General features: G+C 38.4%; 1 protein-coding gene across 11 annotated transcripts in view; it reads right to left on the reverse strand.

Moving 5' to 3' along the window:
- Prrc2c (proline rich coiled-coil 2C) overlaps positions 1-26,829 on the reverse strand; it is a 67,505-nt gene that overhangs the window by 26,032 nt on the left and 14,644 nt on the right. For 8 of the 11 annotated variants that reach the window (XM_032915315.1, XM_032915311.1, XM_032915306.1 and 5 more), the window contains exons 2-17: positions 23,581-23,746; positions 21,958-22,135; positions 20,498-20,607; positions 19,546-19,671; positions 17,732-17,952; positions 15,310-15,392; positions 14,516-14,649; positions 14,328-14,415; positions 13,436-13,580; positions 12,472-12,525; positions 9,440-10,010; positions 8,481-8,650; positions 7,790-8,069; positions 6,100-6,307; positions 2,662-4,908; positions 456-664 (exon numbers count right to left, since the gene is read on the reverse strand). In XM_032915315.1, the coding sequence (XP_032771206.1) occupies positions 456-664; positions 2,662-4,908; positions 6,100-6,307; positions 7,790-8,069; positions 8,481-8,650; positions 9,440-10,010; positions 12,472-12,525; positions 13,436-13,580; positions 14,328-14,415; positions 14,516-14,649; positions 15,310-15,392; positions 17,732-17,952; positions 19,546-19,671; positions 20,498-20,607; positions 21,958-22,135; positions 23,581-23,692 (4,936 nt within the window). In that variant the 5' untranslated portion in view covers positions 23,693-23,746. The remainder of the gene's footprint in view (positions 1-455; positions 665-2,661; positions 4,909-6,099; positions 6,308-7,789; positions 8,070-8,480; positions 8,651-9,439; positions 10,011-12,471; positions 12,526-13,435; positions 13,581-14,327; positions 14,416-14,515; positions 14,650-15,309; positions 15,393-17,731; positions 17,953-19,545; positions 19,672-20,497; positions 20,608-21,957; positions 22,136-23,580; positions 23,747-26,829) is intronic. The other 3 variants (XM_032915314.1, XM_032915308.1, XM_032915310.1) reach the window with 2 other exon arrangements.

A 26,829-nucleotide genomic window follows, 5' to 3' on the forward strand; every position in this document is an offset into this window, starting at 1 on the left:
TCCTTATTGCTTATTATCCATCATATTTAATATGTGTTTATTTTGTAGCTTCCTTAATTTGCCTAAACACTGTCTCCCACTGTTCTTCTCTGCTTGTATTGACTATTACTTTTTTCTTTTTAAAAAGAAACGTTCAGAATCACCTTAGTTCTAACTTAGAATTTTCACTTAATGTTTGTTTTTCTGTGTTTTCTCAAGCATGTTTTGCAATTTTACTGGTTTAATCAATTTCAAACCCCTCCCAAAGAGAACAGTGAAATCTTCCTGGAGTATCATTAACAAAAATTGTACCCAGTGTTCATAACATACTAAAGGTTAGTGCTGTTTTAGTCTAAGTCATTATTGTGATCAGTCTCTATGTCTAACATAAATGCCTACTAACACCCCCCTTCCTTATGTTTTCACAGTACTGCTTCAATTCACCAAGAAGGAGAGCAGAAGAATCTGGAACTTACTTGCATAATTGTTTAGATCAAACTGTGAGAGAGCATCTACTTTCTCTTTTGGTTTTTTAGGGCCGGGTTTGGTATCTTCTCTCTTTTTCCCAGTAGCATCCTTGGAATTCTTTTGTCCTGCACCGTTAGGCACCCCTTCTTGGTGATGTGCAGAGTTACCACTGACAGGGTCAACACCAGCTGTGCCTGAGGACTGCTCATCAAATGGCCTAAAGAAAATAATGAGATAATTTTGACATACTCCAACAAAACAAAAACGTGTCTCCTGTCAGTTTTTTCTTTTTCTTTTTGGTTCTTTTTTTCGGAGCTGTGGACCGAACCCAGGGCCTTGCGCTTCCTAGGCAAGCGCTCTACCACTGAGCTAAATCCCCAACCCCTCCTGTCAGTTTTAAAGTCATTCCTAAGACAGCACTGAAAAAGACCCAGTCATTCTCAGCAGCTGTGACCTTCAATAAAACTAATGCTCCAATATGGCAGCCCAGGTCTCTGAAGGTCTCCCAAAAGTTAAGGTCTAGTATTCTAATTATCCCCAGGAGGTAACCGGGTTCGTTTGTCCAACATTTTATAAACGAGCTACAATATGATATAGCAAAAGAACTTCTGTAATCCAATCAGGACTAGATCAGCTCCTAAAATGGGGCAGCATACAAAAATAGAATTTAAAACAGAATTCTATTGTGTTTACACTGTTTGACATATATACACATTAAAGTTTAATCAGATTTATGTACTGATGGAAACATTAAAAACACCCTTAATATGAAAACTCACTTCAAAGGCAAAAGAATATATCCCTAGTTTTTGTTCCCTAATATAACAATTCCAAGTTTATTTTTAAAAAATTCCCAGATGAAAACATAACAAAAACGGGCTTACTGTTTAACTTTCTATCAGTCTATAGAACTTCAAGATAAAAGATTACTGAATGTCTGACATGACTCGCAACAGTTGGAGAATGAATTCATCCCTTCCAAATGGGCCCTTTAAAACTCTGTTGTAACTACAACCATTCACTGGAATTTCTAGAAGTTTAAAGCTGTTGCGATCTACACAACACAAAAATCAGATCAAGATTTTAAGTAGTACTTGAAATTCTAATAATTTGGTCTGGCTAAATACTTATTGTGTTGCTTTTGTTGTTGTTACCCTGATTCTTGAATATACAAAATGAAATTTACATTGAGCAGGTAGTCAGAAAACAAACTTGGCCTAGAATTTTAACTAAACAAACTTACTCTAGAATTTTGCTTGAAAATACTAATTACATTCAACTATGAAATTAAGATTACCTGTATCACTGTGCTAATTCCTAAACAATGCTTTTAAAAGATTTATTTTTATGTGTACAGGTGCTTATCTGCATTTATGACTGCACTCATGTATTGCCCAGGGAGGCAAAAGGAGGGAGCTGGATCCCCTAGGACTGGAGTTAACTACCATATGGGTACTGGGAATCAAACCTAGACCCTCTAGAAGAAGATCCTCTATCAGTGCTCTTAGCCTCAATAGCCACCACCCCATTAATGCTTATGGCATACTATGTGGTAAAATATCCTGTACTCTTTTTTTTTTTCTCTTTGTGGGAAGCAGAGTCTCTCATCTCCCAGGCTGTCTCTGAACCATAACTTGGAATTTGACTGCCCTGCGCACTCCCTTCCCAAATGCTGAGATGTCATGTAAGCACCATGCCTACTTTTGTGCAGTACTAGGTAAACACTTCTACCAACTAAGTTACTACACCCTCAAGCACAAAACTTCTTCAGAAATCAATTAATATCCATTGCCAGAGGACTCATGCTGGTCATGTGAGCCTGGTGGCTAGAAATTGGCTTTCTGGGTCTAAGATAACTCCAGAAGGGAATATAACTTATGGTGACAATTCACAGAGGATGCTGAGGTAACAGCAGAGTGCCAGAGTTATGGGGCTTTAACACATTCAAGCCTTCAAACACCCCTGGAGAAAAACGAAGAATGGAGAGCTACTCATTAGCACAGGAGCACTTCCCAATAAAAAACTCCATTCATTTCTAGATATACAAGGACTTCCAAAGCTCCATACATTATCTCCAAGAAAGCCCTTTTAGAGGAAGTGTCTTAGCCTACCTAACAGGTTACAGCATTGGGGAGTACAGGGTCTTTTTATCTAGCCCGGCACCTTGTGTACCTTCTTTCAAGGTGTGTTGTGAATCTAAATTACTGTACTCACCCTCTCTTCCCACTTTTTGATGGTGGGCCATTTCTTCTTTCATTCCTAGGACCTGAGAAATTCCTTCCTGATTTGGGTGGACCATTGTTGCCACGACGATTCTGGCGATCAACTCCAGGTCTCTGACTAGAAAAACTTCTCTTTGCTATTTCCCTTTTTGGAGGCAAAACACTTTCTCCAGTCTTTACAACTGCTTGTGAACTCATATCAGCATTTTTTTTCTCGTCCCTCTCTCTTCTCTCATTAAAATCACTGCTTTCAGAGGCTGTTTCCCATTCTTCGTTTGCCTGATCTGAAGAGTTCTGGTTAGACAAATCTGGTGTCTTATTTCCTGAAATGTCCACAGGTGGATTAACTGGTTCTTGAACAACATTATTAACTGTGCCATTTGTGGGTACCAACACCTCATTTGTCTTTGAAGCAGCCTCTCTCTCTCTCAGCCGTCTAAATCTAGGTGGCTTATCTTGCCTTGGCGGTCGGGTAGGACGCTGCCTTCGGGGCCTCTCTCGAGCTGGGTCAAATTTTCGCTCAAATTTTGGAGGTCGTTTATCTGCAGGTATGGGCATAAACTGCTCGTGTCTTCTTGGTGGCTCTCCATCCTCAGGTTTAGGAGGTTCTGCCTGCCTTGGGTTCCACTGATTGTCCCGATAAGCCGGTCTTCTTAAGGTAGCAGGGCGGGATGGCCGGCCTCCAGGATCCCTCCCACCTCGTCTGAATGTTCCTCCTCTGCCACGCCTTGTAGGCTCCCCTTTTGGAAGGAAACCTGGTTTAGACTTCTCCTCATCTCTTATGTAAGGTTTCTCTAATTGCCTATTATCTATTCGGACATGGTTTTCAGGCTTAAAAGACGGCTGTGGCTTGACAGGTTTTTTGTTTTCGGACCGTTCCTCTCTTTGGGGAAGTCTCCCTTTGCTTAAACTATCCTTGTCACTTGCACTCTCATGAACTTCACTGTCTGTGTCGGTCTCTGAGCCCCTCTGTCGCCTTCTTTTGGGAACAACTTCAAAATCAGAACTCTCACTGCGTGTCTCGCTCTCTTCTCTTTGTCTGGGAGGTCCGGAAGGCACATGCTCTGCTCTTGGCTTACTGTCCCTATACTGAGGGTAATCTCGGGTGTGCCCTCTACCACCTCTGCCACGCCCTCCGTAAGAGCCTCTGTAGCTCCGACCTCTGGAGTAATACTCGCCTCTGCCCCTGCCTCGGTACCCTTGGTCTGGAAACCAATCTCTATCTCTGGCCTCCTTCCAATAGGGCCTAGCAGGTAAAGGCGGCTCCTTTTTCACTGCCGCTCTAGAGTCTGGGCGAGGTCTTTCTACTCCAACATCTTTGTTGATGACTTTCTCAGGTGGCTTCTCTTCTTTGACTGTTGGTGCTGCAACAGTTTGTTGGTTTGTAGTTTTAACTATAGGTTCTACCTGGACACTGACAACAGGTTCCAAAGGTTTCTCATCCTGAGATGGCTTCTGAGTCAAAGCTGACGTTTCTGTTGAGGGTAGTTTCTCTGGTTCTGGCTGTACTGGTGGTGAAACCAATGACTGTGGCTGAACTGGAACTGGAGGTGGTAGAGGAAGAGGAAGATCTTTCTTTTCTGTTTTTTCTGCTTTAACAACTTTTTCAGTGACCTTTTCAATCTTTTCACCTTCTTTCTCCTTCCTCTGTTCCCGCTCCTCTTTCATATCTCTAAGTACAGGTTTTTTAATGGGACCTGACCTTCTCACAGGCCTGTCATTACCTTCCTCTCTTCTGTTAGAGCTTGGTCTTGGACCCCACCGAGTTTCTGATTTAGATTTATAGACTTTCTCTGGTTTAGGTCCTTCAGAAGATCGCAGAAAGCCATCTTTTCTTGGCTTCTCCTCTGGCTTTTCTACGGTTTCTTTGGAATCAGTACATCTGCTGGTGACCTTAGGTATGCTGACAGATGGCTCGTTCCTTTGTTCCTCTGCATTCTGAGCATGGTTAGAGCCGTGGGAAACACTTCTTTTTCGGGCAGGTTGACTTTCCAGTGTAGAGATCCGCTCGTCTGTAGGAGTAGGTAGGCTCTTTTGATCGATTGCATCAAAACAAGCAGACTGACTGTTTGTATCAACATGGTGAGGTCTTACATCTTCCACGGATCTGCTTAAACACTTTTGTCCTTCTGCTTCAGCTGAGTCTCTAGCAACATCTGTTTTTGAGTGAGTTTCTAACTGACTCTGTTCTACAGGATAAGCAGCAGTCAAATGCTCATGGTCCACTGCAGTTTCAGGCCTGTGTGAGAATGAGAATTCAAAGGTATGACCAACAAAACAAGCTTCCTTATATGTACATATACCTCAACACTGCTGCATTATTCCCACAACACAGTCCCCTGAACTTAAATGATTAAGAATAGAATATGAAAATAATGAATTCTAGGTAGAAAGTGCACATTTATTCCTGAATTAAATAAAAAACCTTAGTCAAGAGAAGAACATAGAATGTCTATATAATTGAGTGAATGAAGAAAATATGTCAATGTTACTTGGAAAATAAGAAAACATAACTGTGAAATACTAGCACAGGTAAATGTTGGGTAACAACTGTATCAAGGGTACAAATATAACAACCAAGCTCATTCAAGAATACAGAATGAAGATTACTAGAGGGCTCAGGGCAGTCAGAAAGGTGGAGATGCTGTTCTAAATAATGGGGTAAAGTTTCAGTCACACAGTATAAAGCTTTGTATCTGTAATTGCAGACAGTAATACAATTATATCTATCTAATGGGTGCTAAAACCTCAATTACATAAATGTTTGGACCATTTCGCTAAGAGCTTCTAATGCACCAATATACTAATTAGTATAACTAATTAGTATAACTAATATAATAGAGCAAGTCTATCTATTTGTCAATTACAAATACCTATACATTGTAATCATTTAAATACATCCTATAAAAGAAACACTAGCCATCTGGCTACAGATCAGAGTTCACACCACTGTTCGTTATAAACTATCATTTCGCTTTAAATTGTGGTCTTACATAATTTCTCTTAAGGACTGAGGTCTATCATTTCTCACCACTACAAGAATCTTATCATCCTACTGGCCAGAACCCCCCCCCCCAAAAGAGCAAATTCCTGTTTTTTATAAGTAATTTGCCCTAGTTGATTTAAAAATATAATACAAGAAAAAGAGAAAATATGCACAAAGATAAAGTGAAGCACATCCATGGCTTCACATTAAATCAGAATGATCTTTTAAAGAAATGTTAATGTGGTATTGATAGAGTGGGAAGAGCTTTTGTCATGATATGATCTGTGGAGATCAGAGGATCAGATGTGGGAGTTGGTTCTTTCCTTCCACTTATGGGTTCCAGACATCAAATTCTGGCCATCTGGCTTAACGGCAAACACCTCTGTCCATGAGTGATACTGCTGACACCCAGAAAGACCTTTACTTCTCTAAATGACTTATTACCTTGCATCCCCAGTTTCTTCAGTAGACTTGGAGGCAGCTGCCCGCTGAGGCTCAGCATGATAGGGGTCTGACCCCCACATCACTCGAGGCTCAGAAAGCGAAATTCCATGATCTCTCGCAGATCGAGCCATGTGCTCAAACGATTCAGAGGTGTTGGGTGACCCTTCCATCTGGTCTCTTCTGATTAACGGCTTAGGAGGAATCATTCCTGTAAGAAAAGTTCACACAGACAAGAGCATTAGGTAAAGTTAAAGAAACAAAGCCACGATAAACACATACAACATGAGTGCTAAAAAACTATTTGTGGAAAATACAATAGGGGTCCACTTTATTTTAAAAGAAAAAAATATGCATACTAAAAACAGCTAACAGAATAGAGATCAGAATCATACATACCAACAAGGCTAAATTTGGGGAAAGATTATTTCTTACATCAAATTTTATTCATCTTTCCTGTTAAAATAGGTTAATTCAGTATAGGATGTCATTATGCAGCAAGGGGGTCCAGGATAAGGGAAGCCTATCTATCACCGGATGAGAAGGAAGGGGAGGATAAGGGGAAGCCTATCTATCACCGGATGAGAAGGAAGGGGAGGATAAGGGGAAAGTCTAGGAAGGAGGGAGGAGGGAAAGAAAATAAAGATGGAGACATCAGCAGGTTGATCCAGATCCCGGTGGCCTGGGTCCATTTTGTCTTGTCTAGGTGGACAGTTTAAATCTTTATTAATTGGCAGTGACTTTGTTGTGTGGAGGAATTGTAGATTAGGAATTTAACATGTAGATCTAATTGCTAAATTACAAATTTCTGGAACTTTGATTTACTGGGCTAAAGAGGATGGTGTGTGAAAGAAATGGCCAAGAGGCAACTGGAGCGCGGGGATCTGGTTCTGTTGCCTGTTCGGAGTGAGAGTGCACAGGGCCCTCAGAATGAGATGTGTGTGCACCAGGCATAGTAACAACCATCTAGGGTACCGCATGGAGAGGACAGCTCACAGATCTTGTGGTAGAGTAGCAGCCAGAGTGAGTGGATCCAGCTTGTGGGAACTGATAGAAAAAAGTTCCTTTTTAAAGTTACCGAAAAAACTCACCATTCAAATAGTGAGATTTATAAACCAACCAACCAACCCTTTAAGATGGCCCTAAATTCTGAGCCTTCTGGTCCTGGGATTATGGACACATGCCACTCACTATGTTTTAAATTAACTATAATTTGTGAATAGCTTTTTAATCACTGCTAAATCTTCCACAGTATCATTCTGATGATAGATTATCTGGCTTAATTCTAAATGGATTCCCAAAAAAGGCTGGCTTATTTACTTTTTGGCTAACCTACGAAGAAATTCAAGTTGTTATGATAATAATAGACTATAAAAAGGAATAAATACGTGAAGATAAAATTTAAATGTTTGAAATATTTGCAGAGTGAGAATGCTATAACAAATTTTGTCAAGAATAATTGCCATCTCAAAAATTTAAATTTCTAAAACAAAACAAAAAGCTAGTACTTTGGTCTATTAAACAGCTGCTACAAATGTCTACACCAAACGCTCTAACTTCCCAATAAAGACCCAGAGGTCCTATTTTATGTCCTTACTAGAGTTCTGCTATTGAAGGAATTACAACAAAAGAAGGTGACAGGATGAGGCAAACTTAAAAACTCCAAGTAGTAACACAGTTACTACCAACACACCAGGATGTATGGGTGGGATGTCCATAGCAGGCCTTCCTGATATCATTCGTGGATCCATATAGGGCTGCATCATGAGCCACCTTGGGTCAAAACCCATAGAAGCCAGATGTTGGGGGTGGGGCTGCATTGGCTGATAAAGGGGTCTGTGTGGTGGAGGAGGGACTGAACCATTAGATGGTTGTGAAGGCACAGTCTGTGAAAGTACGCCTTGTTGTTGTTGTTGTTGCTGCTGCTGCTGCTGCTGCTGCTGCTGCTGCCACTGTTGCTGTTTCATTTGCTCCTGGAAAAACAAAATTACACTTACTGACACTTCTATTCTATAATCAATCAGTGTAACTGTATGTGAAAACGAGGGTGTTTTGGGATATTTAAAGATAAAAACAACTAGCACAGAGTTGGAAAAGGACCAAACAAGTCGCAGCACTTTCTCATAATTTACACTAGCATCTCATCATCATTTCCTAGAAGAGGAAGATGTGTCTATGAGTAAAGCTTAAGATAAAAAAGGCATGACAGAGAAAGTCAACTTCAACCAATTCTCAACAAGTGTACTGCAAAGAAAAAAGGAACTAAGGGAAGTTTCTATGCTTATGCTTAATGTATTTTGTTTTATATTGTATTATCAGAATACTGAATGATAAGAATTTCCAATTGCATATATAAAGTAAAGTATTTTTGGTTTTAGTATTACCTGCTGCCGCTGAAATCGTGGTGGTAATGATTTCTGAAACTGTTTGAAATAGCCAGATAATACAGCAGGTCGGGGTTGAGACCCTGACTCAGGTTCTGTTTCCTGTACCACTTGTGTGGTCTCCTTTTCACTTCGATTGCTGTCCTGTCTAGTGAAAACTGGTTGTTCTTCTGCTCAAAGAAATAGTAAGAGATAATCTTATCAAACATGTTGTTAAAGAGGAAAAAGGATCTCCATAATATTCTAAATCCTCATTTTGTAACTCAATATAGAAACCACCAATAACATCACTAGAATATCAACGGATTCTCATAAAGCCGGACACTAAAGAGATCACAGATCCAAATCATCCATATACAGATGTATTTACTTGACAAAAAACCAAGGTTCTAATACTTCCAATTTATTTCAATAAATGTTAATGTAACACTCAGTATTTACATGATATAATCTATACAAACAAAACAAAACAAAACAAAAACAAACCCAAGTGACCTATGTATATTTTAAAAAAGAAGTTAAGTCAAGTGTGGTAGCACATGCCTTTAACCCCAACACCTCAGGAGACAGAGGCAGGCAGATTTCTGAGTTTGAGGCCAGTCTGATCTACAGAGCAATTTCAGGCTACTCAGGGCTACATGGCAAGGGCTTGTTAAAACAAAAACCAATGCATCTAAAGAATAACATGAAAACCTCAGCATGATCACTAGTTATTTATGCTGAAACAAAGTTATTTGTAAGGGGGACAAGCATTCCCACTATACCTCAGACATAACTGTTTTTATATTGAGGAAAACTAGTTCCATCTATCTAGAGGATGGCACGTCACAAGTGTGTGTGTGTGTGTGTGTGTGTGTGTGTGTGTGTGTGTATGCATGCATGCAAGGCCCTGCCTTCACTCTCCACCATTAACAAACAGAATACACAATTAACTATGAAGTATGGGTGGGACAACATACCTTTCTTACAGTTGTTTTCACTTTCTTGGTTTTCTGTTGCAGGCTCTACATTAGGTTCTTGGGGTTCAACTTTTTCCTCTCTTTCCTTTTCCTTCAATTCGCCCTCCTTCTCTTGTTCTTTCAGCCTTTGCAGTTCCTGCTCCTTTTCCCTCTGTTGTTCTAACTCTTTCTCTTGCTGTCTCGCCCTCTCCATTTCTCTTTGCTTTTCCTGCTCTTTCTCAAGCTCCCGCTCCCTCTCCCGTTCCTGCTCTTTTTCTTTTTCAAGTTCTTTCTCCCGCTCCCGCTCCTTCTCTCTCTCCCTTTCTCTAAGTTCCTCTGGGGAGGGTTGCTTTTCTATGATCCCGAGCTTCTCATCCAGTTGCTTCAATTTCTCTGCACACGCTGCCTTCCTCTGTTCCTCCATCCTCCGCTCTTCCTCCTCACGGCGTTTACGAGCACGCTCCACTGCTGCAGATATTTCAGACTGTTGTTTTCGTCTTTGCTTCCATATTTCATCGGTGTCAGGTACTGGAGGCTTTGAAGGAAAGGGGCCCTGTCTTCCAGGCATTTGTCGATCTGGAGGTGGGGGATGCTGAAGGAGTAAGAAACCAGAAGAAGACAGGAACTTGGTATTTGAAATAATTTGTTTTACATCTATTTATATGTGTCATGTGTACACATATGGAGGTCAGATGTGTACGTATGTGGAGGTCAGAGGGAGTCAGCTCTTATTAGTCTATTATACGGACTCTTCAGAGTGAACTCGGGCTGTCAGGCTTGGCAGCAGGAGCCCTTAGCACCTGAGCTACCACCAGCATGACAGCTTCCTGTGACTGACAGTACGCCATGAATATGGAGGGAAGGGAAGTAGAGTTGAAAAGAAGGAAAAAGAAAGAAGGAAAAAGAAAGAAGGAAAAAGAAAGAAGGAATTCTGCCAAAACATAAACAAGATAATGAAAAGAAATCAGGCCAGCAAGATGGTGGCAGAGGGCACAAGGAGCCCGCAGCCAACTCAGACAAAGGGAGTCTAATCCCAGGTCCTACACAGTAGAAAGAGAACCGACTTCCCAAACTTGACCTCTGATCTCTGCTATGTGCATAAGACTCTTAAGTTATGTCTAGACAATGTACAAAATCAGGAAGAGAAAAAGTAACTGGGGCATCAAATACTGAGTGAAGAAATGACCACTCACTCTGTTAGGATCACTGCTCACTCAGTGTACACTAAGATAGAGATCAATTTAGAGATTACAGAAACTTAAGTGTATGCTTTCTTTAGTAGTGGCTTGCAGATAAAATGCCTTAGAAGGGGAATTCCTCAGGTAGAAAAACCAAGGCAAATATGTAAAATGACACCAAGGAGATCACTAAGGAAGAAGCAGAATAAGAAGCAAGGGACAAGGTGGCTGCTAGAGAAACTGCTTTAAAGAAAAACTAAGTCTGGGAAGAGAGATTTACATCGTATCCAGAACACTATGAAGATTTAGAGGTTTATGTGAGTAATATTTTCATTAACATTTTCAAATGATGACTAAAAGTTTAACTACACTGCTAGAAACTATGCAAAGATAATAATGAGAAAAAGCACATGAAGTGCTAAATCATAAAGAAAACACAAGATTTAACACAAGTTACCAAGATTTAAAAAAAAAGATGAGATTTACATGGTAGCCCTGTAAGAATTTAAAACGAAAAAAAAATATCATAGTGAAACCAAACAGCAGTGAAGAAGTAAATGTGTACATGGCCTAGAAGTCATACATCTCTGATGACATCACAGGAGGATGGCGCACACACAGAACTTGCCTGCTCTTGTTCACACACATCACTTCCGCTCTCACCTGTGACCTTCATATACTTTAACCCTAACACTGCTTTCCTGTCCTAGAATCTCACCGATGCAGCCTTTTGTGCTATTCTCTTTGGCTCACTGCAATACTTTGGAGGCTATTTCGTGGTGGTTCACACCACTTCACTGCCACTGAGCATTCCATTACAGGTACAGGAAACAAGGACAGATGTATATCTGGAGTATAAATGCACATCTGCATATTTTCATTCCTCCTGAATAAGCAGGTGGCAGTGACTCTCTCAATTATGTTTCCTTAACAAGAAACTGCCAAGCTGCCTTCCTACACTGTTCAGGTGTGCACACTACCCTTTATGTTATTACTATAGGCAATGATGGGTGCAAAGAAAGAATACCACTTTGATCTAAATTTGAGTTACCATGCTATTAGATAACAGCAGTTTTAAACATACTGAGTACCTTCCCATGTGCTTACTGACCACTCATATTTTGTGAATCTGTATATGATAGTTTTTATACACATGAATATATTTATGTACTGTATATATATATACTATAGACACCACAGACATCTATGGATTCTCCTGTATATGGATATTCATATCCTCGTGCCTGTATAGCAAGTACTTTGCTCACTGAGCTATTTCCCTAGACCACATTCACCTATTTTCCTTTGTGAAACTAAAAATCATTTTTACTGAGCCATGTCCCTTATTTTTATTATCGTGTTTCTTCTTAACATAATGTAGTAAAGTTCTTTGTTAGAGTAACATTTGGAAATCTAATTTATTAGAGGAGGCAATGGATGTGGATGTGTGGTCATACACCACTCATGGGAGTGGGGGTAAACACCGATGACTCATCCAGCTGTGATGGAGAACAAAGAAATAGAGCAGATGATAAAGAGAATGACGAGTAGGGTAAGGGGCTTTGTAGACAGAGAGTGGCAGGACTGCCTGCCTTCAGGGAACAAAGTAAAGGGCTACTTTTTGGAGCAAGGGCAGCAGGAAGGAAGAAGACTAAAGTGTGAACATGGCAGCAATCAGCTCTGTGCTTCTCCACTTCGTGAGATGCACACTGCACTTTTTTAGGTAAGAATGATGAGCTAGAAGAAAAGCATGCAAGAACAATGTAAAATGAAATGGTTAATGAAAGTTATAAACATTAAACATCATGCCAACAAAAGAAAACTAAACAAAGCCAAATATAGCATACTATACACCAACATTTATTTAAAATCTACCTGCTGTGCAAGCAACTTGGGAGGCGGTGGCAAGTGTGAAGATGAGGTCCGCTCCTATAAAGAAGACCACGAGATTTAAAACAAGACTAAACAGTTACCCTACACACTTATGACCAGTGTCAATGAGAGCTCAAAACTGTTCAAAGTCAACCCATCGGGCCTGTCTTAATTTTAGTAAAAGCTCATCAGTGACTGTAAAATTACTTTTTACAGAACCACACTGCCAGATCAGTATGGTAACAAGCAAACCTACTAAAGACAGTGAAAATTTTCCTTTCCCTTCCCAAGACTGCCAGCTTGCTCCTTGTAGCACACTAACAGGTTTGCTCTTCCACCTGTTTTGTGCACACTCGAATATATGCCACCTACATAGTTACAGCCTCTTTAAGTCTGTAATGTAGCTACTGCTATCCCATCTCAGCTCAGCAGATCAAACTATATGGTTCCTATATATTTCTCTCCTTTTACTATCTTTTCCAGAATAATCAGGTATTGCAAGTCTCCATTTTCTTCATGTTAAGATTTCTCTACAGTGTATTCTCCCACACAAGTACCAAGATATATAAGACATTCAGTAGATGGTAAAGCCCCTGTTTTATTTTGAGAAAATATTCCTTTACTTTGATCTGACTTGATCTTCAGTTTTGGCATAATAATTTTAGCAACCATATTAATAATTTCATTTAACAGGCAATAAAAACGGTAAAGAAACACATAATCCCAGTAAAGTACTGTATCACATGTCTGACAGTTCAGCACCCAGAAGAGGAGAGGCAGAAGGATCTTATGTGTGAGTTCAGCTACAGACTTTGTTTCAAAGAAACTATCTCAAAAAAACTACAACCAGTATCCCATGCCTGCCTGCAAACTACATACCCACTTCTCAAGTCACTCCAACTTTAATTCTAAGATCAACTCATGCAAAGTATAGGTAATGATATGGATCTGCACAGGTCCAACAGACCTGACTAAATGGCGGGCCCTTCCCATAAGGACTTTTTGTGACTGGAGGCTGAGCAGGTGTCTGAGAAGAAGACTTAGTGCTGGAAGCTTCATCTCCTTCTTTTCGGTTTTCTGTGCTTTCAGGTGTTTTTGAAGTTTGATCCTCACTGAAGAACCAAAATGGAGAAGAGCAAAGAAACAATATATAACAGGAAAATATTCCTCTGTAATAAAATGTTTTCCATACAATTTCAAGAGAAGAAAATGCAATCAATGAAAGGCCTGTGACTTAGTGACACTATCTCAGTAATATAGGCCATGCTTCTGTGGTGTCTTGGTTCACAGTCCCCAAATGTAACCAGAAGAGCAGTACGGTAGCTGCTCAGACTGGATACTCATCTGTGATGTGTATGGATCTAATCAACCTTTCTTTCCTTTTCTGCCCTCTCAAAATATCAGTTAAATATAAATAATTGAAAATATTGACTACATTCTAGCTTACTATGGTTCAGAAAGATATACTTGCATATAAAAAAATCTCAACATATCACAGATGACCAATCATGAAACTACATATTATAATGCCATGTCTAGAAAAACCACAAATTGGGCATGCAAAAGCCCAATGTTTTCTTATACATTAGCCCACATATTCTTTCTTGGATGCCCTTCTAAAAGTAATGAGAGAGATAAAAGGCTCCATCCATTTCCCAAATCTCTAATGCTGATAGCTAATAAGCTTTTAAGGGATAACAAATAAAAATAAACATAGAAATAAAATAAGAACCTGAAACAAGTATGTAATCTAAGAAAAACAGAAATTCTATTAAAAAAGTCTATGAGAAGCATCTTTGCCCCAATGCTCATGCTCTATCAACAAAATCAAGCTCCCAAGAGCAAAGCCGTCAAGTCACCTGCTGTTTTCCTTAGGACTGGTACTGCCTTGCTCGTCGTCGTCACTGAAATTCAGCTGCTCTGTGTAGTCTACTTCCATCTGGGCGCCTGTCAAAGAGGACGCACTTAGAGGAGCTCATACACACACCACCACTTGTGTCAGACTAAACTCCAACCAGTGCAAAGTACATAATGGACTGTTTCTTACCTGCCCAGCCTTCATCAGCTTCAGCATCTAGGTTATCAAATTTATCCAGCTCCTTCAATTCTGATGCACTAAGGATGGATGGGCGTTCAGGTTCAGAAGCCCAAGAAGGAGGAGGACCTCGTCCTCGAAGGCCTCTAATTAATGGGAAGGCAGAGAAAGCAATGCACAGATTTTAATTATATTGAGTTAAGAGTTATTGAAACATCGGAATTTAATTCATTTCAATTCGACATTAGTGTTTTCTACAGCAATGACATGATTATAAGAGAACTCATTAATATATAATTAGTAGCTTAAATAGTTTTGAAAATTTTCTTTTCATTTCAAAATACGTAATTAAAACCATTATTTAAGAGGATACTAAAATTCCCACATTAAGAAGAGAGGAGAGAAGAATGGAGTGATTAACATGGCAGGAAGAAGAAAAATAATCATCACTGGTTTTAGGATCATGATTTCCTGTTTTCAAAAATTTATGCCAATTAACATTTTAAAAATACTGAACTATTTTAGGTTTTTTTTTTTTTTTTTTTTTTTTTTTTTTTTTTTTATAATTTTTGGTTTCAAAATTAAATTTTTTTAAAAAAATATAATTATTTTATAATAAAAAATAAAAAGGGGAGGGAAAAAAAAAAAAAAAAAAAAGAGGGAAAAAATTAAATGAAAATAAATAAAGAGGTAAGCAAAAAAACTTGAGAAAAAAAAAAAACAAAATGTTCAAAAAAAAACAAAAAAAAAAAAAAAAAAACAAAACTTAATAAGCACACATCCCCTTGGCTTTGTTTAAGTCTTACTTGTTTGTTTCCGATAGAGAAGGTGGGAACCTCATGGGACCATGTAGAGGAGGATAGGCCATCCTTGGGTACTGCTGAAACATCTGGATGAAAAAAAAAGAAATTTAGTAACTTATGATATACAAGTTCAGTTTGAGTAGCTCTTAAAATATAATAAAGTATCAATGATTGAAGCAAATAATATGAAGTTACCTTTGTCGGCTAGTACAGACTACCACTCACACTCACCAACAAACCACTTACAGAGCAGTGATCCCAGGAAGCCTTTTTCTTTTTAGGCAGAAATCTCACTACATAGCCTTGGTTGGCCTGCAGTTCGCTGTAAAACAGCTGAAAGTGAACTCGGGGTGTGGGGGTGTGTGTCTGTCTATCTTAAAGACATGTGTCCTCACACCTCCAGAAATCATAATACAAACATATTAAATAGGACACTGAAGAACCTCCAAGTCACATTAATATAATTTTAATTTATGTAATGACATAAAATGCAAAACCACAAATTTGTAACACAACTAGAAAGACTCAATGATAAAAAGGAGCTCACTTCAGATCACAGAGAGATGTGAAGAATGGCACAGTTCCTACACAGATGACATAAATTAAGTACTAAAAAAAAGTCAAGGTAATGTCTGTGAGAGCTCAGATTCGAAAAGGTAAGCTTAAAAGTGGGTGGGTGGATGCAGATTATGAAAACACTGGAAACTAAGGGATTCAACTATGATCTGGATGGAGAGAGTCTCAACAAGTATTTATTTACAGACACATAAGCCTGAAAATAATTTGCTTTTGCTAAAAATGTCTTACAGCAAAAACAAAAATCTTTTTAGATAAGGAAATCACACTTAGCGGACTCTTGTGTGACTGTGTTTACAGAGGGCATTCCTACCACACAGGACTGAAACATGGTCAAATACCAGCTCAAGGTCAACAGTCAAGTACTGAGGAACTCTGGGGACATGGGGGTAGCCAGGCATTGGCTGCAGCACCTATACTGAAAGACATACAGTCTTTAGTCCACATTAGCTCCTCCCTTAAATTATTCAGACACATTAATTACATGTGGTATATGGCTTTAAATTCATATTTGTCATAACACTAATTGCAGAAACTATCTCTAAATTCTCAATATCTATTTATGGTGTTAAAAGGTGTTTAGTTTTGATATTTAGTAAACTTAGAAGGCATTGAAGCCTTCTCTTCCTTTTGCTTTGATGCTCCTTCCAATATCCACACCTGAAAGCTCAAATATCTAGAAGCACCATTTGAAAATTAGGCCCAAACTGACCAGGTCAGTTTATTAAGTTTTCTTTACTTTTTTTTTTTTTTTTTAAATAGTCATACTCTCATAGGATGTCATCCTTCAGCATTGTGGGCGAGTCAAGGTCAGGGCCTCAGGCACAACAAACTCTAACCTTCCACTTTTAAAAAATACTTAAGTGATTTCCTCTGCTTCTCTAGAATGGATAAAACATGGCAGAAAGAAGGAACAAAGCACAAACAACTTGAAACAAACAGCTGAGAGAGAATGCAGTAGAGGCATCTACACACAGGTGAGAGAATGCAGTAGAAGCATCTACACACAGGTGACAAGACAGATGAACTGATCCTAAGGAATCTACTATGACCTCCATGCTAACAGTGACCTATCATTTAAGAATGCATTTTTAAAATTTAGCCATATTAATGGAACTATGCACTTTCCCAGGTTTTCTCCTTTTAAAACAACCAAAAATATCCACAAATGAAATACTGTATTTAGGATTGACTTAGTTTCCTATAATCATGGAGAATGGGCACTTCCCACTATTCTCCTGTAAAACTTAATTTAGGTAGGTATAACAGAGCACGTTCATAACCTTAGCACTCACAGCCTGAGATAGGACTAATCTTGAAGCCTACTTGAACTGCACACAGACCCCGTCTTATAATTTTAACAGTTTTTAACATTTAGGTTTGTTTTCTGTTGGGCAATTTAGCAAACTAATTTTATCATAAAAATGTTTTAAATCTATAATCTAAATACTCATTAATACAAAGAACTGTTATTCTAAAACTACATTTCCTCAATAATTAAAGTGATACTGTAATTAGCATTTGTGCTTTTGTTTTTGAGACAGGGTCTCACTATGTACCTCTGGCTGGACTGGAACTCACCATATAGACCAGGCTGGCTTCAAATTCATAGTGCTCAACCTGCTTTTGGCTCCTAAGAGCAGGAGACTTAATATGCTGTGAAAATATGTGGTCTCTGTTGATGATAAAGCTACCAGTGCGGAGGCATGTGACCTGTTTACCTTACTATACTCACAATTAATTTCTAGTTAGACGTCTATGGGACCAAAAACCTACATCTGCCCCACTCCCATTTGAGTCCCAGAGTAGAAAATTCTTTTGACTGCTTGCCATGTTTAGCAATACTCACATATGGAGGCATCATAGCTCTATACTGAGAAGCAAGGGCAGGCTGCTGTCCATTCAGTTTGGCCAGTGGAGGACCACACGCTATCCTCTTCTCCACCACTTTGAGAATGTCATTTTGTTCTGATGTTATAGCCGTGCTTTCATCCTGGCCAAGTTGCTTTTCATCCTGATCAGAGGAAGGTGACCCAGCAGACTTACCACCATCTCTCCAGCAAGCAACATCTGAGATGGAGGACAGAAAGGATTAAGAAAACATTAGTAACATAACAGCAACACCAAGCTTAGCACATTTTAAGAAAATGCCATCAAGTATAGTAAAGGAGTGGGGAAACCCAATGAGAGATCTGTTAAGAATTATAATGCAGGGGTTGGGGATTTAGCTCAGTGGTAGAGTGCTTGCCTAGCAAGCGCAAGGCCCTGGGTTCGGTCCCCAGCTCCGGAAAAAAAGAAAAGAAAAATTATAATGCAGATTAGAGTCATGGATTGTGAAGCAGAAAGGTTGTTCCATGACAACCTATCAAAGAAGGGTTATCAGAACTTGTATAAAGCATTCTCAGTGTTTCTGTAGTGGTTCACAGATCACTATTCTGACTCAGTCAGACAGACATCTAGAGGAAGACAGGTGAGATTCTACCACTCAGAAGCTGATGCAGTTGTCCACATCCATTTATTTTTAGTCAACTATTACCAGTACATGGGACCAGGCGAGCGGAGTCAGTGGCATTAACTCATTTAAGTCTTTAATCAAGCAAACCACTCTGCTTTTAAGGAAATTCTGAACAGACAATAAGAGACAAATATCCCCCTTCTAGAAAACAGTCCAATCTTTAGACTCTCTACAACACTTATTTTGGGGAAGGCATGTCATGAGCGGTACCAACAAAAGGGACTGAGAGAGACACTCTTAGTCCTAATGTTTAACCAGGCCTCTTTTGGATTCCTATGTTTCAGAACCAGTGAGAGGCCATGTGTTCCCTTCAGTTTGTTGACTCAAGCTGCCACATTTATTAGAAGGCAATAGGTAACTTCAGTGTCAAAATTTAACCAATTGCCGATAGTGGAGCTGACCCAATCTCTAATGAGTAATTAATCACATTATGAAAGTTAAACAAAAATTTATGATATATTTAAGTTTGGCAAGAAGCAGGCTAAAATGTAAAATACAATATAACATTAAAATATAAACCTATAAAATTTTGTCAGAGGAATCTCATAGAGAGAGCCTGTTGAAATGAAATGTTTAGTGATAACAATATGAAGCTAAAACATTTACATGTCTCAAAAATTTCACATTTCTATTTTTATTTTCTGCTTTATAATGCACATAAAGAACTCTTCATTATCCAAAATATTGAATTCAGAAAACAAGGAATCATGGAATACAAACAAAAGTAAAAAAAAAAAAAAAAAAAAAAAGGATGTATCTTACACAATAGGGAAAATATGCTAAAAACAAAACAAACTTGTTAAATATATATATGGCTAGGCACAATCGCATATGCCTATAATCCCGGAGGATATGCCTATAATATAACCCCAGACCTTTGGAGGCTGAGGCAGATACATGCATGTGAAGAAGAGGGAAGGAAATAGGGAATGAACAGGGTAAAGATAAGGGCAAAAGGATCAAATATTTACAAAGAAGATATCTGGGTTTCCTACAAAATTCTGACTTACTAAGTCAGATATAATTATACATTTCCAATAAGCACTACAGTTGAAGTGGTTTGGCACAAAAATCCTGTGTTTTAAGTAAATACTACACTAGTCTCTAGAAAGCAGGGAAGCAGACAAAGCATGAGGAAGCATTCTCACTTGGTGGGCGTAAACTGGGTCCAGGTCCATAGTTTTCATCATTTGCTTCCTTTTCTTTTTTTTCCTGATCTCCAGCTGCCTGCAGACTGGGAAATTCCTGCTGAAATTGACTATTCACTTGGATTCCTAAACGTTTTTCAAAAACACATTAAGGTAACTTTTATAATGAAGATAATTCAAGCAACCCTCCCAGGATAGAGCTCTTGCTTCTTTCTGATGAACTAATTATTCTAAATTCCAATGATTGTTTATATCAATTAAAACAATCATAAACTGTACCTAAGCCTTTGAAAAGTTAATGAACAGCCATGAGGAGAGAACCTTCCAGATATGCTGCAGGAGTCTGTTTCTCTTTTACTATGACTCATACTAACGAAGACCAACTTTTCTGATACAATCTTTAACAACCAGTTTAAATGGGATTATTAAAATATACTCTGACTAAACACCAAGTCCCGAACAAGGCTAAGATGTTTTTATTTGGTTTACTACTTTGATTTACCACTAAATAGCTAAGGGCAACTGACAATGTATACATTTAAATACGTGTCCATTTTTTTTAGTGTGAATTTATTTTAGAAGAATTATGGCTATAGTGCTTTATAAATATTCTAATTTTCACTACCCAGAAATCCTGACAGTATATGTAAAAGACACTTGGGACTATTAGGAAAGGACTTCAGTATCAATATACAATGTATTCATACTCATTCAAGTGTTATGGGTACAAGCCATGTGTGTTAAGCTGTGTCTTACTTAATTCACAGGCGTTCTTTAAAAGGCAGGCGTTCCTTAGATCACATGTGACTTTTTTTGACAGTGGAATTTAAGTAGCCTCACAGAGTTCAAGGATATGACTGTATCCTCTGGCACTGCGTGCTGCCTTTACTTCCTGCATGGCTGTTCAGTAACCACTAAACCTAACCAGATCCCCCAGCTTATGTCCACTTACCATCTCCTTGCCCACCTTGCTTGTTACTGGCCCATGATTTGGGAGCAGGTGCTACTTCTGGGGGAGCTGCAACCCCAGGTTTGGGCTGTGCTGGTGACACTTCTGGTGCTCTTTAAAAAAATATTAATCCATTATTTCAGATATTACATGTTAAAAATGTTTAAGTACATGTAAATTAAGTGTGCTTAGTTTGGCTACAAATTTATTAATACTTATAGATACAAATGTATCTCTCATAAGTGATTTGCTTCTGCATCATTACCTTTAAAGTTATGTGTTTTCTCCCATTCATCTCTACCTTTGAATAACAAAGATGACAGATGCCTATTTTCCTATTTTGTTTTAAAAAAACAAAACAAAAACAACTTGATACTGAAAATAGCTACCAGTAATGTTTCAAAGAAACTATTAACAGAAACCTAAGCATATGCAGACATTCCATTTACACTGGGATAATTAAGGGCAAAGGCTAACTCCAATATGCCAGTTCATAGCTTCATCATCATATTACAATTCAAACATATAACAGCAATCTGTCTAATCCAGTCTCATGAATAAAACAGGATTAAAAACAGCCTGCAGTTTTATGCAATCCCTGCAATATGGCAATACTTAAAAATGAAAGGGTTATTCAAGAAACTAAAGAATGCTAGTATTATTTTTGGTATACCCAGCCCCAGCTCACTTTCTACTATAAAATAATTATCCATTAAAAAAGGAGGTCAAGTATATTACTTAAATTAAGCATAAACATGGAAATTTGATAAGTTCTGTGCAAACAATGTAAATCCTACCAACTGATCAATAACTATTTAGTATTTAGCTCAGCTAATAATCCGGCACAAACCTGGACAAATAGAAGACAAAATATTTACTGAATAAATAATGAATGAGGCAGACAGTGCTGAGTCTTGTTTCTCACTGACTTTAAGTAAACTTGTTCATTAGCTATTCTGCCGTCTGTCCTATGGATAATGCCACTGGACTCAAGATCCTAAAGACTATGAAAGTGTGTGTACACAGAGTTATTATGTCTTTACTATTATGTGTATATGCACACTTTAAATATATATGAAAGTGTATATATAAATGTGTATAAAAGATTTATAATATCTATGTCTATCTTTTTAACCTTCAAATTAATCAAGGACTTATTAAAGCAGAATGCTGGGTTCCACCCACAGGTGGTTGGCTTCTAGATTTGTTCCTAGGATGTTAAGTTCATTTTTCACGTTTTTGCTAAGTAACGGTGTTTAAGAGAGGCCCAAGATTTTATTCTTAGAGACAGTAGGCATCAGATGGCCATGAAAGAATAAGCTGACCTGTGTTTTCATCTGATGAAAGAGCTCTGAATTACAGATGTCAGAGTGATTGAACATCTGAGCTGAACTCTCAGTGCATGGCAGAGACTGTTTCCTACAATAAGAGAAATATTTTATTCTTTTAGGATTTTGACTTACTTTTCTTCTTCGTGCTGCTCTTGTTTTGATGCCCATCCTGTACCATCTTTAGGCACAATATTCACATTAGGATCATTGCCTTTGTTTTCTGCTTTAAGACTTGGCAGGTTAGCAGGTGGGGGCATCCGCCGTGAAATACCAACTTTTCCAAGACTTTGTAACCCATGTCGAGCTGTAACTAAAAGATCAGTAACATCAATTTCCTTAGAACATCTATTGAATTTTATGTTTTATTCTTCAAATAATATAGATGAACAGGAGTCAACGGAATCCCTGACAAGTCCCTAATCACATGTAGAATTGAGTTTATAAACCTACAACATTAATTCAAGGTAAAAAGTAAACAATCTACTCAACATATTAAGCCATCTTGGGACCCCAGCAAAATTTGTCCCAAAACCAAAACAAACCCACCCATCGAAACCCCCTAACTTCTAAATATGGAACATTATTTACTATGGGCCTGGGAGCATGGGGAGGGGGGAATGCTAGTTTTGAAATCTTTTCAGGCAATCTATTCTAAGTAAAAAACTTAAAATGTTAAGAGAAGAAAAGTTCAAACTATACAACTTGGAAGGTGGAAGTGGGAAAATAGCTCTGTTAGAGGCTGGCCTGATCCACAGTAAGATCTAAGCCAGTTAGGGTTACACAGTGTGATGATTCATATATGCTTGGCCCAGGGAGTGGCACTATTAGGCACACTATTGGAGAAAGTGTGCCATGTGGGTGTGGGCTTTAATGCCCTCGTCCTAGCTGCCTAGAGGCCAGTCTTCTCCTGCTTGTCTTTGGAACAAGATATAGAACCCTTAGCTGTTTCCTGCATCATGCCTGCCTGAATGCTGCCATGTTCCCACCTTGATGAAAATGGACTGAACCTCTGAACCTGTAAGCCAGCCCCAATTAAATGCTGTCCTTACAAGAGCTGCCTTGGTAATGGTGTCTGTTCACAGCAGTAAAACCCTAACTAAAATACATAGCAACAAGATCTTATCTTAACACCTCCTAACCCAAGCAAGCAAACAAAACCCACAAACAGAAGAATGATACTGAATATGTTCACAATACTTTAAATGCTCTGTTTTCATTGTATGTACTGGTGCAAGGGACCCAAGTTAAAAAGATAGGACTTTTTCTTCTCTGTAGCTGAACAGTGTACACGCACGCACGCACGCACGCGCACACACCTCTCTTTGTCTCTTAACATAGTTTCTTTTCTATTGACACAAGGGAGAATATAGAAGTGTGTGCATATGTATATGTATGTATATATGTGTATATATATATGGTTCTGTGAGGGGCTGTTAAATTCCAACTCACAACTATCTGTAACTTCAGCTCCAAGGGGATATACCATAGCTCTGACCTCTGCAGGCACCTGCACTCACTTCCCTATATCCACTATCCACAGGAAGACACACACTTTTAACATCTACACATAACTAAAAAATAAAAACAAACTTTCAAAGGCAAAATATGTAACTTTTATTCCCTGAAAAGAATGCAAATACATAAAGGCCAATATAAATGGGCTCACCTTAGCTTCTAATCATAAACATTAGATACAGTGTCGTCTACATTAACCAATCCACACACCACATAAGTTGGGCTACTGGATGTGCTCACCTGTAGTCTTCTGTGTTTCCAAGGACTTTCCTTTGTAAGTATTAAACAAACTGAGTGTTGCGTACTTCTTCCCATCCTTTGCTTTTGTGCTCTGGCCTGACTTCTCCGACATTTCGGTGGAAACTCATCTAGTCCAAAACCTCCTGCCACACCCTTTAAAAGTAGTCTTTGTGATGCATACAAGAAAAGAAAAAAAGAAAATTTTAATATTAGCTACTTCTAACAGTAACCCATCATTCAAAACTATATACTACTTAATATTGCACTCCACTGCCTAATTATATTTTTCTCTTTTGAGCACATTTTCAACTTTACATAGAATATAGGAATATTTTTAGTTGTAAGCATAGCCTTTAATGGCTGAGCTTCCAAGCCTCAATAAAGGAATATTTAAGAAGGGCCTCCCTATACAGTCCTAGTACTCACTCACTGTGTAGATCAGGCTAGTGCTGACATCGCCGAGATCCTTCTGCCTCTCCCTAGGATAAAGGTATGTACCACCGTGTTTGGCCTTATACAGGTATAATTTCTAACAGCATAGAAATTATATATATAATATGTTATATAATATATATGATATATTAAATATATTATATATTATATACATACATACATACATATATATTATATAGAAATCCCCACTGGGGATGGACAAGGCTGTTGGTCTTCCTATGGCATTGCCATCCCCTTCAGTTCCTTCAATCCTTCCCATAACCTTAGTTCAACAGTTGGCTGTAAGTATCTGCATCTGTCTCAGTTAGCTGCTGGTAGAGTCTAATATTTAGTTTTATTTTTAAATTATTAAAATGAACTACAGAATCATGATGTGGTGATTTGAATAGGTATGGCCCCCACAGACTCATGTGTTTGGAAGCTTGGCCCATATAAAGTGGCACTATTAGAAGGTGTGGCTTCACTGGAGAAGGTATGTTACTGTGGTGGAAGGCTTTGAGGTCTCCTCTGTTCAAGCCAGGCCAGAGTGGCACACAGTCTCCTGATGCTGCCTCAGATCAATGAGCTTCTCTAGCACTGAGTCTGCATGCTTCCTACAATGATGATAATGAACCTCTGAAATATAAGCTAGCCAATTAAATGGTTTCCTTTTTAAGAGTTGTCATGGTATCTCATCACAGCAATAGAAACCTTAACTAAGATATACGGCTACCTAAAATCTTTCTAAGAAACAAAGTAATGACCAACACAAATATCATAGAGACATGAAATACATCAAAACAAACACTAAAAGTAAATGACTGGGGGTGGTGGACCACACTTGTATCTCAGCACTGCAAAGCTAAAGTAGAATCAAATTATCTAGATCAGTCTATGCTACATACCAGATCTTTTCTCAAAGATAAAAAACAAACCAAAAAAGACACATTATCAATACATAGTCATGTATGCCTGTAACAGTAACAGGTAGAGGAGGGGAGAACAAAGGATAGATGGGGTGTGCTGCCTGCTAAATTAGCTCCAGGTATGGGGTAGGATAAACACAATGTTCTCCTCTGACTGGTTTCTTATAGTACCTCCAACCCCCACCCTCTCATTACCAGATAGTTCATGCAGAATAGCTAGGGCCAGGCCAAGTAAAAATATTCCTTGAAAAACATCCCCTATGTGCAAACCACTGAACTTTTTATCCCAGAAGTGTAAGGTCAACAGTAAAATTCATGCCTAAAGGAGAAAAGGAGATGAAGTTAAAGTAGACAGAAAGCAGATTTTATAGAGCTTGCTGGGTAGACAAGTACTACTTTTGTGTTTATTCTACATGCCAAGAGCCACTAGACAAAAACTAATTTAAAAATGTGTTATGTGAATACATGGCTGCATTTGACATTAGTATCTTAACAAACCAGTACAATGCAACTAGCAATCCCTCAAACCCTTCAAACAGCAAGTTCAAGAACTTATTTTCAGCCTTTGACTTCTGATTTCAGAAATGTATTAGCACATTTATGGGGACTATAAGAACTATACTCTCTATCTGTAGCAATTCTAATTTTAAAACACCTCTTCAAGGGGATAGAAGTTCTTTCCTGCAAGAATGTCTTTATAATATATGGGACAGGAAAGCTGCATGCAGGAATTCAGACAACAGAGTCACCTTACAAGACCAAAACAATGAAAACACCAGTTAGCATGTCAACATGAAAGAATAGGGAAAAAGAAGAGCTCCAGGCTACCAGCAGCTGCTGAGGGGAGGAACCAGTCCTCTCCAGGGACAAAGACCCTGACTGGTTATCTAATCCCAAGGAGTCAGCACTAAACACATGTACATGGGAGCAGCACTAAAGGGATTCACCAGGTTATATTTGTAATTATATACGTGTAACAATAGTTAAAGAACAAGAGGCTATACATTTGTAAGGGAATGGAAGGATGTAGAAAGAGTTGGAGGGAGAGGAAATTATGCAAATATAGTACTCACATATGAAACTCAAAACACTTAGTTAAAAAAAACCTCTGGATTGGAGAGATGACTCAGGGGTTAAGTGCATTGACTGCTCTACTAGAGGACTTGGGTTCAATTCCTAGCACCCATATGGTAGCTGACAACATTCGAACTCCAGCTTTAGGGGCTGCGACACCCTCACATACATACACACTGGCAAAATACCAATGCACATAAAATAAAAATATTTTTTAAAAAGGCCTCTATAGTTTTATAATATTAACAATACATGACCATTCATACTAAGGATTCCTAAATATCTGAAGAATTCAATTTGTAAAAACATCATTTAAGTAACTGACGCCCACCCAACCCTGCTTTTAGCATTAAAAAACAATCATTTTCTCTAAAAGTCAGAGGTTCTATGACTGAGAAACCCCAATAAAAATAACATTTTCCAGTGAAATTAGATATTGTACATTTTCTAGTTTTTGTACAACTATATATTGCTTTCTAACGGATTTTGGCCAAAAATAAACAAACACCCTAAAATTTTATATGGCAATAAATGGAGTACATGCAGGAAACCAATGATTGTAAAGCAAGTAACTGGTTTTCCAAAGATGTAAATGAAATTTTGGAAGCAGTTTATCAAAATATAAATATAAGCCTTTTGAGATGAAAGGATGCTACCACACAGTGCTAACAATGACATTTCTTTTGATGACTCAGCCAGAATGCTGATACCGAGAAAACCATCTAAGTGCTTTCTTAATATATAATCGGCTTACCAATTATAAAATTCTAGATTTTAATTCTGTAAACATTAAAAACTTTAATATTTAGCATATGTA

Source organism: Rattus rattus, chromosome 10, assembly GCF_011064425.1.
Source record: "Rattus rattus isolate New Zealand chromosome 10, Rrattus_CSIRO_v1, whole genome shotgun sequence".
Lineage (NCBI taxonomy): Eukaryota > Metazoa > Chordata > Mammalia > Rodentia > Muridae > Rattus > Rattus rattus.